General features: G+C 41.5%; 1 protein-coding gene across 1 annotated transcript in view; it reads right to left on the bottom strand.

The window, feature by feature from the left end:
• Positions 1-2227: 2227 nt before the first annotated feature.
• ADAM10 (ADAM metallopeptidase domain 10) overlaps positions 2228-16130 on the bottom strand; it is a 50687-nt gene continuing 36784 nt past the window's right edge. The window contains exons 10-16 of the mRNA XM_036389439.2: positions 9059-9242; positions 8040-8190; positions 7564-7747; positions 6298-6406; positions 5810-6030; positions 4979-5105; positions 2228-4507 (exon numbers count right to left, since the gene is read on the bottom strand). Coding sequence (XP_036245332.1) covers positions 4413-4507; positions 4979-5105; positions 5810-6030; positions 6298-6406; positions 7564-7747; positions 8040-8190; positions 9059-9242 — 1071 coding nt within the window. The 3' untranslated portion in view covers positions 2228-4412. The remainder of the gene's footprint in view (positions 4508-4978; positions 5106-5809; positions 6031-6297; positions 6407-7563; positions 7748-8039; positions 8191-9058; positions 9243-16130) is intronic.

Raw genomic sequence — 16130 nt, 5'->3', positions numbered from 1 at the left:
GAACAAATGACAATGTGACCATTTTAGTGCTCCAAAGCATAATGGAAAATGAAAGTAAACAGAGAGAGAAGTATGTGTGGTTAACTCAAATTAGGCATCTCTCTAGATTGTTTCTAGAATTGAATTGTTGCTTCTGCAAAAAGCTACTAAAAACCTGCCACTTACTTGTGTTTCAGGGTTTTCTTTTTTCATAAAATTCTTGTCTATTTAGAGAATTTAATACTGTCACTGAAATGGCACTTACATCAGTTATCACCAGCTTTCTAAGCTATGAATTTTGTAAGCTTTCTGAACCAAATCCTACCCCTATTCCTCAAAAAAAGCTTTTTTCAGAAGTTGAAGGATGAAAAAGCAAGAGACAAAGGCTAAAAAGAATTGGGCTGTACTCCAACAGTACAGAAACGACACTCTTAGAAACATTTCAGACATCAAAAGTGGCATTTCTTGCAAATTACTATTCTTTTCTTGGTTAGGCTGATAAAGGGATCTATACTTCAGGAGAAGCAGTCATTACTTCAGGAAAAGCAGGTGGAAGAAGGTTCAGAGGTGTCTACATTGTGGTGAAACTCAAGAAGTGAGCATTGGATGACTTCTAGTGTTTGTGAAAAAACATTCTCCAGCTCTCAACTAAGTGAAGATGGTATATCCTCAGATAAGACAATTTGAAAGGTTTTAAAAAGCCAAGTAGGAAAATTAAAAGAACAGTCAGTATGTGAACTCTTGCAGATATGAAGATACTTCTGATGCCATTTTCCACAAATCACGTACCCAAATTCTGTCCCTGCTTTGACAGCCATTACACTAATTTCTGATAAAAACATGGAATAAAGCCCAAGCTGTAATACATTCAGTCTCACCATGCCTGAACATAAAACTGAAGTCATACCTACAATCTCAAGTGCCTAAGGTGGTGCCTTACTCTGTGCTCATGGGAATTACTGCTGTGTCTCTCCATACAGCTGACCTGAGACCTTGGAAGCCACCAGGTGCTCACTCCTGTCAGAGCACACACAGCTCAGTGACAGAATGGCTGCTGTCCTTTTCATCACTGTCTCTAATAAAGAACTTCCAATGTTCAGAAATAAAAGCCTCTTCCTTCCTTTTTGTGTTTTTCCTGAAAGAAATATTGGAACACTAATTAAAACCCAAATTACATCAATGGTATGGTATAAAGCTTCATTGCTTAAGAGGACTTTGATGCCTTTGTCATGCTCACACCATCCTGACTGATCTATACATGCTTCTACATGAGCTGAATGTATACATTTAGTAACTGAACATTCAAAAATGCAAGATGAATAAATTAATCAGTACAAATAAGATTATGTCAAATATTAGCTAGAAAAATTATGCACTGATTTGTTTCACTCCTACTTTAAAATATACATGAAACTTGCATTTGAGCTGCTTAGGCATTATTACACCCCTTTGGGTTGCGTTCTTACAGAGATTTAAACACAGCCACCACCACCTCTGTGAGGATTTACAGAAGGGCTCTGCTCCAAGGGATTTTCTTCTAATGCCCTTTGCACAGACAGTGCTATTTAGCTCCAGGGAGAAGCACTTCTATAAAAAGTCCTGGGGGTGGTGGGGGGAGCATTGTGAGGAAGGAACTCTGAGTGTGCTTTGATAACATCAAAGTCCACCCGGCTCCCTTCGGGAAACAGATGTCCAGGCAGCCACTCTCAACAAACAGCCTGGAGAATGGAAGACTCACTGGCAGGACCTGGCTTTGAAAAGCATTCTTATCACTTAAATCAGCCATGCAACACACACAAAAACCCAGAGACTCAGCAGTTTTAAAATGCCTTGCAAAAATCACATTTGCTCCTTCTGTCTCATCCACCAATTGTGTATTATTCAGAGTATTGCATATTAATTCCAATATTCCTCTCCAAATATATTTCCAAAGGTATCCATCAGTAACGATGATGCCAGGCTTGAACATCCCACCAGCAACTAGTTTTTCATTTTGGAGGTAAGAAAACTTTATTCCTGTGATCATGTAAGTAATTTAAAATTAATTTCATGGCTTTCCCTAAACAGGTTACACAAACACATTTATTCTTATCTATAACTGCAGGATGTTAAAATTGAGAGGGACACTTTGACAGAGATAGTGCAACTACAGTTTGGCATGACAGTAAAAGCCAAAAATCAAGCAAAGGGGAATCTGTGTATTCCTCTTTGCTTTCAGGGCTCAACAAGTAAATGGATCTTCAGCAGATGATTTCATCAAGTCTATTTATTAATGCATTTCAAGTTTCAAAAAACCTTACATATCTTTGCACAATACTTTATTTTTTGCATTTTTTAGTAAAAATTTCCAAAGTGAACAAAAAAGAGACTGTATAAAACACAGTGGACATGAAATCGACAGTAGTATTTCTGTTTCATTGTCTTGAACTTCCTTTCGGCTTTACCACATCTTGACTTGCAGTGGAGAGTTCAGTGCACATTTCTGTTTTCAAAAAACATTTAACTTAGACTCAAAATAAAATAGGGCAGCATTTGTCTGCCAAAATCCTACCACAGGATAACATTACAGGCAAAAAATTTACATGTTCCAAAGTCTACCACACTCAAGAAGTTACTAAGAACTCTTGCTGAATAAAAGTCACCATTTTAGAAATGCAAACCCACTTCCAATCTTTGCACAGTCTTAAAACAAATGTATTTAAAATGACTTAAAAGCAACTACATACACTTCTAACTAGTTAAGATCATTTAGAATTATTTATATAGTCTATTGGACTTGGGGTTTCATGTACAAAATTTGTCTCTAAACCATGTACAAAAAGCTGTATTTTGAAAAAGTTACCACATACTGTACAAGTTTACAAGGAAGAGATCCCATTATATTCTGTAACATTTTTGGCCTTGCTGGCTTGCGTCACATTATGAGAATGATTGTGTAAACCTTATACTCTTAAAAAAGAAAAGAAAACAAAACAAAACAAAAAAAAAAAAAAACAAACAAAGGAAGCCTGTCCAACCCTCAGTAAATTTTCTCCTAAGCAAAGCCAGGAAAATTATAGCCATTTGCATCTCTAATTAGCTTGGTGCTTTTGGAAAACAAGCAATAAATACATCACAAGCTTAAACATTTTGTAATGCCCCCTTTCATCTCCTGCATAGCAGTAAGCACCTTAAGACATCTTTTATTCATCTTCAAAAATGCCAATTATTTACATTCGTAATAAAAACTCTGGAATGGGACATTGTGCTGTTGAACTTCACTACTGGTATAAATGTGGGAAAATTGGTAGTCCTAACTACAGTATTAACTCTGCCACAGTAGCCAGGCAAATCACTCTACTTTAGTGGTTATCAATCAACAGTATCATGCTGAAAAGTTATCCAAAAACCTGATAAATTAAAAGAGAAAATAAAAACTACAGCTTTTTTCTTTCCACATCCCTTAGAACATGAACTTGATTACTGAACTGTAAGAATATCGGAACAGCCCAAATAAAGTGGTTGCAATTTTTAAAACAAGTTGAATAACAGGCAAAATTTTCTAATAAAGCATGGAAATATTGGATCTAACTATTCATTATTTCACTGAATAATCAGACAAATTAAAAATATTTACGCTGAGCTACAAGGAAGACACATAAAACATTTTTGAAACATTCTGACATTTGCAAAGTTTGCAGAACACCTGTTAAATCTGTCTAAGACCATCCAGGCTTGTATGCTGTATCTTAACAGCTGTTGGATAAAGATGAAACGAGTGCTTGAAACAACTTTGATAACGATAAAAAAAGTGTGATTGGATTCAAAATTGCTGTGTAAAGCATCACAGGACCCTTGACCACTACACACCATCATCCTCTGTTATCCTGAGTATGTCAATTAAACAGTAATTTCTTCATTAATAGCGGAAAAGTTTTATAATACAAAGAAACATCCATATTGCAATTCTCTTGTTTACAATTGCACACAAGTACGGGTGTACGTTAGAAATACATGTCTGCATATAACAATGTATATACATTGACAAGTAATGTCTCCAATGCTGAGGTGGTCTAGCTTCCTAGCCTTGTCTGGCAGTTGAAAAATAGATCTTTTCCTCAATTCTTGAGTAAAAGTTTTACTACAGCCATATTTGCCTGCAAGTGAAGAAAATGCAGCAATGAAGAGCACAGAAGGGGGAAAGAATCATGATATGCTAGGACTTTGTGCCACTAAATTAAAAATATTCAAGAAAAACACTTTTCTTCTTTTTGAGCTGGAAGATTCTCTCATTAAAAATCAACCACTTCCACTTGTTTTGAGGGCATATCATGCTTTTTTTTTTTCCTCTTCAATTTTTGAGAGTTAGACTGGGGACAATGACTTATTAGGTTTTCTTTGGAGTGAGTTTTCCCATTGTAGGCACTAGGAAGAACCAAGGCAAAAAGCTGCAGTCAGCGTCTCATATGTCCCATCTGATAACTCTCTCGGGGCCTTTGCCGCTGTGGGGGCTGAGTGGTTTGTGGTGGTCTCCTCCTCTTTAAAGTGCCTGTTTCAAAGAAAAGAAGCCATTATTAAAATTAAATTTTAAAACTCAAGTTATTTTCAAAAGAGTTACCCTGGCCATGCAAATTAAATACAGCTATTTGTCTGGAAGGCTTTGGATTTAGACCTGCAAAGCTTAAACTAGATGAGTAACTGCATGGAGGACACACAGAATACATTTCAGTACCTCAACGGCACTTCCTTAAACAGGCCAATTCTTACAAAATGTAGCATGGAATAGGAAATAAAAGGAACTCTGATGCTGGAAAAAGTCCTTAAAGCTTTCTTTTGATTGCATATTATGTTATAGGAAAATAAGACAATTAGATTTTCATGAATTGATTCACAGGCATTAATTCCATTTGTAGTTTCACAGTGCCAGCCTAAGAACTGTAGGTTGAAACACCTGAAGTTTCTCTTTAGAACTAAACAGCTGCAGAGAAAACATATCTCTATAATTAGCTGCATTACTCACCTGGAAGTGGTTTATGAGGAGGCAACTTTGGATTACTGCTTGGAGTATGAACACTGCATATCTTAATGAAGCCGGCCATTAACATGATCAATGCAATTCCCATAAGCAACACTGCCCACCAATAAGCCTAAAAACCAAAACCACAACAACAAAAAGATTGGGCTAGAATTTTGGCACACATGCACAAGAGACAGAAGACACTGAATATGGCTTTTCACTGTGTTTAAGAAGTCATCAAAAAGTTTTCTGAAACATCACCAAGAATATCCAGCCTAACATTTGAAAGAAATGTCCCCGAAGTTCTTCTACAGAAAAGCCCCAATACTTCCATTCTAGTTTCAGAAGGGTGCTTCACAGAAGATACACTCCAGCAAAGCTGTGTAAGCCTCAAACAATCAACAGCTTACACAAAACTGCCTATGCAGCTCTCCAAGGGTGTTTCACTCTAGCTCCTCTTCAGCACATTATTATTAAAGTGACACCTAGCACAACAAAAATGATGAATGCTACAGATCAAAATATTTAATTCCTTAAAAGAAGTCAGAGCATTCAAATATGAAGAGTCAAAACATGAAAAAACCAGTAAATTAAAAATGTGAATGGATAGAGGTATTCACAGAGCCTATTTATTTGTTTGTTATTTGTTTGTTTCAATTTCCTTCAATCTAGCAAACTTGTTGCACAGAGGGTGCTTACAGAAAATCTAGTAAAACAAGGGCTAATTATACTTTGAAGAATGCTGAAGCAGTCTGCATAAAAACACTTATCAACTGTGAATCTTGATTACCAAGAACATTTCATATTAGACTTGCAATATAAAAATATACTTACCACAATCCATTCTGCAATATTTTCATATAGTTCTGGATTAAAAATTGCTTTCTTTAGTCTAGCTAGAGGGCCATCAGCATCCACCAGCCGACACCTCATAAACACATCACAGTAGCCTTTGAAATCATTACAGGGAGATCCAGGTTGCAAAGTGATGGTTTCAAGGTGAAAGTATTCCTGCCACCGGCTCGAGCCTGTGCTTGCACAAGTAGCTGGGTCCACTGAAAGTGAATACAACCATTATGGTATTAAAACATCCATGCATGAATATCCACCCTAGTGTTTAATTGCTCAAAATGCTTTTCTAATAGTCTGTAAAAATGCAGAATGTATTGCTTGTTTCCTCCACGGTACAATGCAATGTCTGTCTGAAACTATGTTTGAACAAAATGCTCTCAAAGCTAACAAAAACTCAAGTACAAACATCATGAGCAGGTTCCTCAGAGCCCTCCTGCTCTATTTACACTTATGATTCAGGTAAATCTTACTTTTTCTCATGCAGCAGACATGGCACAGTTCTCTATCATCCTTGCCATCTGAACTAGCACATGTACACTCCTCCAAACCATGCTTCTCACAGATAGAGCCAGCACATTGCTGTGGGAGACAAAAGCACAGCAACACAAAAATCAATTTCACTTTCAAGTCCACTGACATTAGGAGAGATATTAACAATTAATATCTGAAAGCATAATTATAGCTCTAAAGATGCTTATCAATAAATCAACTGCTTCAATTTTTTTTCCAAAGCTTATAAGCAAAAAATTATTACAGTTATTCAATGTCAATATTTTGGCATATTATCAAGTTTTTTAAAAGGTGATTTACTGATTTTATTTTATAACACAGCATCTTCTTTTATAACCTGAGTACCCTGCAAAACACCCACAGCACCACAGTTCACACTGAAACATGATTACTCAAAATCATGGTTTGAAAAATACATCTAACACATGTATACACAAATATTTCTCTTGGAAATTAAAAAAAACTAATGGCAGAAAAGATTCTGTATTTAATTTCACTGTGTCAGGATCCTTCATACTCCAAGCTCAGTTTATTTATAATTTTGTTTCAAAATCAGTAACTATATGAAGACCATTCCTCTATCTTTAAGATGGCTATAAATTAGCTGAAAAATATTACAAGCAGTACTTGATTAAAATCCTGGACTGTGGAAAACAAACAGCACAAAAAGTTACAGGTCTTAAAGAGGATGATTTTTGCTTGTGTTTGCGTCCAAGCAAACACAGATCAATTTATAAGAGACTTGCCCATCAATATTTCATGGCAACTGCCATGTTCTCTTTAATCCAGGAAACTAATTGCAGTTCAGAATCATTCTAATTCCATATGTTTGCACATCCGTGCTATATGTAGATGTTTGGAGAAACTGTGTATTGCCAATAAACCAAATTCAACCTCATTTCACAGCATATCCAGTTTTCTAAGGCAACAGAATTATTGACCAAGACTGAAGAAAAGTGAAAAGATGGCACTAGAAAATAAAACACTTTCATAATCCTGACTTTTACAAAAAACTGTAAGTGTAACTTTCTCAGACAGTACTGCTATCTTGGGATTTGATATGTACTTCTTAATCCTTGATGTACCTTCACTGTTATTTTGACTGACACCAATAAATCAAACATCTATACAGAAAAAGAGGCTGAGCGTGCCCTCCTGTGCAGTAAGTACAGAAACTGTATCAATTCACAGTAATTAGCAGTTACATAAGGCTGTAAAAACCGTACCCCCTTTATGCAAACTTGTGTGTTCCTGTTGCACACGGTGAAGTTCTCTTTGGGTTCAGATATTGGGCAGAGAGCACTGACACCATTGCACATTCCTTCCTTAGCACAGTCAGAATCATTCCGACACTTATCTGTCCTGGATTTGAAATCACACTGGGCAGTGCAGCACGGGCCTTGGCTGGGGCTGGAAACACACACAGATTGTGGATGCCAACAAAAAGCATGAACAATTCCAAACAGACTATTCACCCTGAAGCCTACTCAAGCACTCAACAAATTTCTGATTCGTCCTAATCAAATGTGACTTGAAAAGAATTTTTCCCATAGCATAAATATGCTTATGTACATCTCACTCATTGTATAAAGCATTTTAAACAAAATCAGTACTCTTATAAAAATGCAGGTAAGCAGATTCAGATTCTGAATTCCCCAATAAATGCCCAAAATGAAAGTGTAGTGTAACACACACACAATACCTGCACTTTTTGCCTGGTCTTAACTTGCATTTTTTATCTTCTGGTTGGTTTGCATCATAACAGCAGTCATCTTTACACTGGTCACTGTATCCACAATCACACTGTTCTCCTTGTTCAACCAGTCCATTACCACAGATGGGCTGCCCAGACTCTGAAAAATGCCAGTATATTTATGTACAAAGCAGTACAAAGAACATGCAAATACTTATAAACCTTAACAAGCATCCAGTTAATCACGACTGAAAGAGCCTGGTCAAACTGGACTTTAGACTAGGGCTCAAGTCACTTGCATTACTGCTTGACACCCAGCTTAGTCACTCCCACAATTCATAGAATTTTAAGCCTCTGAGTAAAAGGTTTTGATTTACAAGAGTGGGAGTATAAGAACAAGCTTTCTGCTCATTCTCCCAGGGAGCTGCATCCTTTCCTTTAATAGTCAGAGGACCTTGAGGCAAAGGCTGATGGTACTGGGGTCAACTACTCCAAAATTCAAACTTACTGAGTAGATGTGCAAACCTATGTGAGCTCACAAAATTTGTGAGAGCTCATATATCAGACTCCAGAAAGAAAAAATCATGCAAAAATCCTTTTTCATGTCTAAATAGGATTTCCCTGCAGTTTAATATGGGCTCCTTACCTCTAGTCTTTTCACAATGAGCACGACTGAAACCAGTCTGACCCTGTTTGTTTACTCCCTCCCACCAGGCATTTACAAAGACAGAGAAGAGCCTCCCCCAGCCTTCTCTGCTCCACACTAAACAGGCTCTCTTGGACTCTCCTTCTATGTCAGATGCTCCAATCCCTTAATAATCCTTGTGGCCCTTGGCTGGACTGACTCCAGTGTGTCCTGCTGTTTCTGTGCTGGCCAGCCCAGAGCTTGACACAGTACTGGAAATCTCAAATTCAATTCTTTACTTGCAGAATCTTTCAGTAAATTTAAAAACATAAGATTTTTTTTTTTAATTAAGCATTGTGGTAATATTTTAGCTATTTGGCTTTCAGGAGGATGAAATACATACCAACAAAACAATTATTTCTCTTCTTGTCAAGAACTTGGCTGATATTTCGAATGCTACAGATAGAGAACTTATTGTTGTTAAGTTTGTCCCCAGATGTAGCTCTTGCATACATGATATAATTTCCATTTTCCTTCTGCCCCAAGTTCTTGGACTCTCCAGGAGTGCACTCCATTCCAGAATCATGCTGCAAAACAAGTATTTTACAACTATTTCAATGATGGCAGGTGCAAAAGTAACCTGGATTTGGTAGACTTAACACAGAATAAATAAAATAAAAATAAACCACCATATTTCACTCTCAGGTTCTCTGCAATACAAAACCTGAATGTAAACCCAAGGTATGATTTTGGGTTCTCTTTGTTCTGTTGTTGTTTTTGTTTACCCCAAGACAACAGTAGCAAGAATCTAATTCCTCCAGTTTCATCTTATTTGCATTCTTGGTAATTTACCCCCAAGTACATGTCCTGGAATGAATACTGACTTGGACAAGCTGCCATCTCCTAAAAAGAGTGGCTTATGATCACAAAAGGGTAATCAGCATTCTGTAGAATGAAAGCAGGAGGAGTTGACAGAAACCACAATCCATTCTTCTTGTTTGCTTTGAGGGAGGTACAAAGAGAACTTCAAAACAGAGCAGGAGTCTGTCAGCCAGTGACTACACCTATGATATCCAGCATGAGGAATGAAATGCATTACACACTGGCAAAACAAAAAGCCTCATGTTTTCAAGCTTACCACAAACAAGTTGCATCCCTAACTGTAGTAAACCCCATAGATTTAGGAAAAGCACCATGGAGGATATGAACAATAGGAATGCTGAAACAGCAAAAGAAAATTCCTGTTTTCTTGTCCTCCACCCCTTAACCTACCTCTGTAACCCTATAAGGCAATGTCATGTTAACCCCTTACCCATTGGTCAAGCTTGGATCCTTTCCAACCCTATAAAAGAAGCATACTGTACCCCATTAGTTGAGAAAGAAGAAGAGCAGAGACCCTTCACGGACCTCCCCAAATAAAGCCATCTTCGTGGAACAGCCTGCGCCTTCTCCTTCTCCTCTCTCTCCGTCTGCTGCAGCCTCAAGCCCAGGGCACCACTACCTAGCAAGCAGAGCTGAAATCCTGAGAGCTTGCAATCACTATAGAGCTGATAATCACCATGCTTGCTAGATGGTAGCCCTGCGGTCTTGGCATGAGCGAGCGAGCTTCGGGCACCCGGTCCCTACCCAGGGACTGAGCTCCTGAGCCCTAGTGCTCTGCTTTATGATAAGGCCAAATAAGAGGCTTTATTAAAGTGGCGTCCCAACTACTTCGGATTCGGACCCCCAGAGGCGATATCCGTCGGTTGAGCAACGAAGCCCCCCTGGGGTTTTCTGTGATTGCCTGTTCGGGAAGCCGCTCCTTCTGTGAAGGGACTTTTCGTTTTAGAAAATCCTTTCCCCAGGAGGGTCAGTTCGACACTCAAAACTTACATCTGAACGACAGAAAGTTCCGAGGAGAACTGACGCAGCAGACCCCTTCCACAGATCTTGGACCCCAGGAATTGTAAGTATTAGCTAATATTGCGCGCATAACTTTGGGGCTCTAAAACTTTTTTTTCGTTTTCTTTTTTCTTTTTTTTTCACGTTTTTTCTGCTGGAAGGGCTAACCATTAACATGGGTAAAATTTTTAGTACTTTAAAACTAAGTAAAACTGAGAGAGAGATATATTCAACTATTTTAGAAATCTTATCTGCTAACAACTTCTCCTTTTCTAAAGGCAAGCTCTCAAAAACTAATCTTAAAAAATTTGTAACTTGGATTATTTCGCAATACCCTGATACTGATAAGAAAGCAGTCATTGAAAATTCGTTTTGGGATATGATCGGGAACACAATATATATCTCCCAAACAAACCAGGATTTCTCTGTAACTAACTATTTGCCTTTATTCCATATAATAACTAAAACCGTTGAAAGATTTAACAGAGAAAAAATCTTGCAGGGCTTAACAGATACTTCCTCTTCAAATAGTAACAAGATCGATAAGGACTCAGAGGAATGTCACTTGCATATCTCACACCACCCCTTTGGTCCTAAAGTCCCTCTCGCCTCCGTTACTCCTAAAGCAGAGGTTACGCTGCCCACCCCAGTTCCCCCCGCCACATCCTCCACTCCTGCAGGACCTGCGCTGCCCAACTCCGCGAATCCTATCTTATCTGTAACTCCACACATCCCCCCTACCCCTGGCTCGGCTTCCTCCTTGCTTCCGGTCCCGGGGGTCCCTTTTCCTGCCTCTGCCGCCCCCTCCACCCCTGCGTCGGCTCTTCCCCCCTCTGCTGCGTATCCCCCCACCCCCGCGCTGGTGTCCCCCACCGTCCCTCCCGCCGCCGCGCCCGCCGCCCCCGCTCCCCCCGCCCCGGCTCCGACCGGCCCGGCCCCTCCCGCGGGCTCCCCGAGCCACACCCTCACCGCTCCCGAGGCCTTGTCCATCCCCGCCCCCTCCCCCTGCTCCCTGCCTGCCACAGCAGGGACACCTCACACAAGCACAGTCCCAGACACCCCCCACGGTGCTACCCCCCCCACCCGGTCCTGTGTGTGCTGTGCTGCCATCCCAGCTCCAGTGGCACCTCCCCCCGGCCAGGTCATGCCATGTCTCCCCCCCCAGCCATTGAAACCTTTGAAAAACGCTTCTAAACGAAAAAAGCGCAAGTCACGGATAGCAACCCTCCCTCAGTCCTCCTCAGAGGACCAGAGCTCTTGCAGTGAATCTGATTCTGATACGATCCACACGGATCCATGGGCTCTTATTAAAGCAGAAGCGACAAAGGCTGGAGACTGGGAGCTGGCACAGAAGATTAATGCTTTCCCAGTAGAATATAAGCAAGGACGGAATGGTGGCGAGTCCGCTATAAAGACGTGGAAAGCTAACTCCAATAAGGAACTAGTGCAATTAAGAAATATAGCCAAAGAACATGGGCGAAGCTCACATATTTTTAGAAATTTCCTAGAAGCCATGTTCTCAGCACATGTCTTACTTCCCCACGATGTAAAAAATATTTCACACTGCCTCCTGTCCCCAGCAGAATATTTGTTATGGGACAGGCATTGGAAAAGACATTTAAAAACGCTATCAGATTCATATTCTGCGGATGCTAATAAGACGAATTTTACAGTAGCCCAACTAGCTGGTGAAGGTGACTTACAGAAACCAGCAGACCAATTGGAAACCTTGAATAAAGAGGCACTGCAGGACATCGCTCTTGCAGCAAAAACCTCTTTACTTCTCGTGCATGATGAGTCAATGCCAACAATGCATTTTTCTGCTATTAAACAAGGGACAGATGAAAGTTTTATCAAATTTGTGGACAGACTTAGAGATGCTTTGGAGAAACAGATCGAGAGCACAGAGGCAAAGAAGGAACTCTTATGTAAACTTGCCTTGTGTAACTCTAATGAAAAATGCAAAGCCATTTTGAGGTCTCTACCCATGGATACAGACCCCACCATAGAGCAAATGCTGGAATGCTGTACACGTCACACGTCCACGGAAAATACAGTGGCCCAAGCAGTTGCTAAAGGTATTGCTGAAGGAGTTTCTGGTGCATATGCAGTAATAGCTTCTAAAGACCAAGCTAAATGCTATCACTGTGGAGATCTTGGACATTATATAAAGGACTGCCCAGAGAGATCACACCCCCGATACCACCGTAACAATTACCAAAGACCCCAGAATCAGCAGCGCTACCAGCAGCATTCGGGAAACTTCTTGCCCCGCCCGGTCGAGCCCCGGGCGCTGACAACAAATCAAAGGCCACCCAGACCCAACCCCGCACCAGCCCAGGATGTTCCGGACCACAAGAAGAGGATCCAACCCACGGGGCAACCCAGATGGGAACCCGCCGTCAACTGGTAACTGCTTTGTCCATTGACTTTAATAATGAGAATGTTCACCGTGTTCCCACAGGCAAATATGGGCCAAAAGGTGGTCCTTCGCATATTTTAATTATAGGTGACTCTCTTAATAGCCCAAAGGAGATCTTCGTTGTTCCAGAAGTGCTGACAGTGCAGCCAGGACAAGAGATTCTCGTCCAGGTATGCTGCATAGACTCACCATTTTTTCTTTCAAAGGGAACCCCAATAGCACAAGCCTTTTTACTCCCAAAGGATCACAGGGAACAGATTCCTCTCAACCCTACAGCTATGTGGGCACAAGTTGTGGGACCATCCAAGCCTACCATCGAGTGCGGCCTCACCTGCAAAGGCGAGAAGACCCACCTACCAGGGATGCTGGACACTGGTGCTGATGTGACCATCATTGCCCGCTCAGAATGGCCAGCACACTGGGATCTACAACCTGTTGCAGGCATGATTTCAGGGATTGGTGGAGCCACAGTGTCCATGAGAAGCAAGAACAACATCCTTGTGGAAGGGCCTGAAGGCAAGCCGGCAACCATTCGTCCATTTGTGGTAAGGGCCCCCATCACCCTTTGGGGCAGAGACGTTCTATCCCAGTGGGGAGCTTCTCTACATATTCCCACACAGGATTTCTAATTGGGGTCACTGAAGTAAGCGCGCTGCCAGAAACACCTCGTCTCACCTGGAAAAGTCACAAGCCACTCTGGATTGAACAGTGGCCCCTCAATAAAGTCAAACTGCGCGCCCTAAACACCCTCGTGGAAGAACAGCTCGCAAAAGGCCACATAGTGGAGTCCAACAGCCCTTGGAACTCTCCAGTCTTCGTTCTACCAAAGCCTGGGACAAACAGGTGGAGGCTCCTCCACGACCTTCGCAGAATCAACGAGGCCATCGAGGACATGGGCCCCCTCCAGCCTGGCCTGCCCTCCCCATCGATGCTGCCTAGAGACTGGATACTTGCTATCATAGACATTAAGGACTGTTTCTTCAGCATTCCTCTGCACCCTGAGGATGCTCCACGGTTTGCTTTTTCCGTTCCCTCTCTTAACAAGGAGGCCCCGCTCAAAAGATATCATTGGCGTTATCTTCCTCAAGGACTAAAAAACAGCCCCACTATTTGCCAGTGGTACGTGGCTCACATCCTGTCTCCCATTCGGAAATCATTCCCCGATGCTATCATCCATCACTACATGGATGACATCCTGGTGTGTGCTTCAGACAAAGCTTACTTGGACAATACAGTTAAAAAGACTATTGAAACCATAGAAAAGGCAGGAATGGAGATTCGTGAGGATAAAATCCAGTACACCAAGCCATGGACTTACCTTGGAGTCCAGATCCGGGAAAGGACCATCGTACCTCAGCAGCTCACCATAAATGACGACCCAAAAACCCTCAGGGACTTACACAGCCTGTGTGGATCCATCAACTGGGTACGTCCACTGCTAGGAATTACAACAGAAGACCTTGCTCCCTTGTTCAACCTTCTTCGCGGACCTAAGGACCTGGACTCTCCCTGCACTCTCACAGAAGAAGCCAGAGGTGCCATCACTAAAGTCCAGGAAGCCCTGTCTTCATGCAAAGCCCATCGCTTCGAGCCCAGTCTGCCTTTCAAGTTCATCATCCTGGGAAAAGCACCTCGATTCCATGGACTGATATTCCAATGGGACGCACAGCTTCGAGACCCTTTGTTGATACTGGAATGGATCTTTACAAATAGCCAGCCCACAAAGACACTTACCACCTACCAGGAGGTCATAGCACATTTAATAAAAAAGGCAAGGACTCGCCTTCGATCTCTTTCAGGTTGTGAGTTCGAATGCATATACTTACCAATAACTCTTACAGACTTTGAGGATTTGATCCAGACCAATGAAAGCCTCCAGTTTGCCCTGGATAGCTACACGGGCCAAATTTCAGTTAAGATCCCAAAACACAAACTCTTTAACCCTGATGTAACCTTCCATTTGATTCCAAAACAAATCCAAAGTAGAAAACCTCTCAAGGCTCTAACACTCTTTACAGATGGCTCAGGGTCTTCCCACAAGTCGGTGGTTACATGGAGAGACCCCCAAACACAAGATTGGCACTCTGACATACAGATAGTGGAGGGATCTCCACAGATCGCAGAATTAGCAGCCGTTGTCAGAGCCTTTGAAAAGTTTGAAAACGAGCCTTTCAATCTGGTTACAGATTCAGCTTATGTCGCTGGGATAGCGATGAGAGCAGAACATGCTCTTCTCAAAGAGGTCTCTAATCCAAAGTTGTACCAACTGCTCTCTAAATTAATATACCTAATCTCCCACAGAAAGCAACCTTACCATATAATGCATGTGAGGTCACACACAGACCTCCCAGGTTTTGTTGCAGAAGGCAACAGAAAAGCGGATGCATTAGCAATGGCAGCAGAAACTGCTAATGTTCCTAACATCTTTGCCCAGGCAAAGTTGTCACACGCGTTTTTTCATCAAAATATACCTGCCCTTATGAGAATGTTTAAGCTCTCAAAGGATCAGGCAAAGGCTATCGTGGCTACGTGTCCGAACTGTCAGAACTATCAGATACCATCCATGGGGATGGGAGTCAATCCCCGAGGTCTGAATAGCTGCCAGCTGTGGCAGACAGATGTAACTCACTTCGCACCTTTTGGAAGATCAAAATACGTGCATGTATCGGTCGACACGTTTTCAGGAGCAGTATTTGCATCATCACATGCAGGAGAAAATACCATGCACACAATAAAACACTTTCTCCTTGCTTTTGCCGCCCTGGGTGTACCAAAAGAGATTAAAACAGATAATGGACCAGCCTACACTTCCCGCAAGTTAAAGGAGTTCTTCAGTGAATGGGGAATAGCACACAAGACCGGCATACCTGTAAACCCCACAGGACAATCCATCGTGGAAAGGACACATCAAACCCTCAAAAGAGTCCTTGATCAACAGAACAGAGACATGAGAATCACATCTCCAGTGGAAAGACTTTGCAAGGCTCTCTACGTCATCAACTTCCTGAACTGTACAGCATCAGAGCCTGACCCACCAATACTTCGCCACTTTGCAAATACCACCCAAGCAAAGCTCACTGAGAAACCACCTGTGCTCGTGAAGGACCCTGAAACACACCAAATTTCTGGGCCTCACCAGTTGATTACCTGGGGTAGAGGATATGCGTGCGTG

Source organism: Molothrus ater, chromosome 13, assembly GCF_012460135.2.
Source record: "Molothrus ater isolate BHLD 08-10-18 breed brown headed cowbird chromosome 13, BPBGC_Mater_1.1, whole genome shotgun sequence".
Lineage (NCBI taxonomy): Eukaryota > Metazoa > Chordata > Aves > Passeriformes > Icteridae > Molothrus > Molothrus ater.
The sequence above is the reverse complement of the archived record's forward strand: the minus strand, read 5'-3'. Positions and strand labels throughout refer to the sequence as shown.